The following is a 1,299-nucleotide window of genomic DNA, read 5'->3' as shown; positions in this document are numbered from 1 at the left end:
CCCCCAAAGAACCCCCCCCCCACAACGAACAATGGTCGACCAACGGACTTCTCGATCAAAGGACTTCTCGATCAAGGGACTTCTCGATCAAGGGACTTCTCGATCAAAGGACTCCTGACAATTAAATCAGGTCAAAACCAGTCTGATATGCTCTTGCGGGATACTTCGTCATCATCGTCGATGGTAGAGACCCCGGAGATTCCATCAGTTTTGTTGTTATTTTTGTTGTTGCTCGGTTTAATGTCAACGACAATAGTATCAGCGGGAATATCCTGGGTCGGTGATTTCGTGGGTGTAATGTTGGCAGTCGTTAGTGGTTGTTGGACGGATGCCTTTCGGCTGAGCCATCTTCTGAATTTGTGCGGATGAGTTGAAGTATGATTCTGGGTGCCCACGTTTCCAGTTTGCGAGAGGGATGATGGGACCTCGGGTGGTGTCGTAGCGAAGGCATTACCTCTCTTGCTACGATCACCATTAGGTCGTGTATTTTTTGCTTTTTCCCTGGGAGACGTGTTTTGTCTGGTGTTTTGAAGATGGCTGACAGCTGTACGATGACTATCGTCTTGATGATGGTAACCATCGTCTTGATGATGGTAACCAGTATCTTGATGATGATTGCCCAATAGGAAGCTCATAATAGAGAGAGAAGTAGGTGATTTATTGGGAGATGGTGGTTCATCTCTTTTGGCAGGAAGAAGTTCCTTTTTGTACTGTTCTTTGTAGCGTTCTAATTCATCGCTCGCTTCAAGGGAATATTTCTCCCTCATTACCATCAAATAATTCTTACGTTCCCATCCATTACCACCTACCCCATAAATCCGTCGAACCGACTTAAGCCATCCAATCATAAACACAAATGACACCACAAGCAGCGCACAGATACCCATCGTATACAGCGTCATGTACCGAACGTCTTCTCTCGATGGCTTCCACTTCTTACGCCCCTCTGTCGTCACTCCACCCATGGCCAAACTCCACTCCAACCATTTGGTCAATAGTCCAACAGACTGAGAAACGATCATGATATGAAATGCCACATTAGTAAAATGCATTCCATTCGACCATCGAAACACTACGCCAACTGTTCCCGTTATACCTATTAGCAGCTAAAACCACCCATTATTTTTCCTCCTTCATGGGATCAGCCTCCCTTCAGATTATGAGATCAACCCCCCTTCAGTGATGGGATCAGCCCCCCTTCAGTGATGGGATCAGCCTCCCTTCAGTGATGGGATCAGCCCCCCTTCAGTGATGGGATCAGCCTCCCTTCAGTGATGGGATCAGCCTCCCTCCAGTGAT

The 1,299-nt window shown here is 47.0% G+C and overlaps 1 protein-coding gene across 1 annotated transcript; it reads right to left on the bottom strand.

Annotated features, from left to right (window-relative positions):
- Positions 1-131: 131 nt before the first annotated feature.
- GNI_056010 (putative transmembrane protein) lies at positions 132-965 on the bottom strand (the record flags this gene model as incomplete). The annotated part of the gene is made up of 1 exon (XM_011131647.1): positions 132-965. One exon carries the CDS (start codon positions 963-965, stop codon positions 132-134), a length of 834 nt encoding a protein of 277 aa, XP_011129949.1.
- Between the last annotated feature and the right edge of the window lie 334 nt (positions 966-1,299).

Source organism: Gregarina niphandrodes, assembly GCF_000223845.1.
Source record: "Gregarina niphandrodes unplaced genomic scaffold scaffold00008, whole genome shotgun sequence".
Lineage (NCBI taxonomy): Eukaryota > Apicomplexa > Conoidasida > Eugregarinorida > Gregarinidae > Gregarina > Gregarina niphandrodes.
This window is presented reverse-complemented; position numbering and strand designations above follow the sequence as displayed.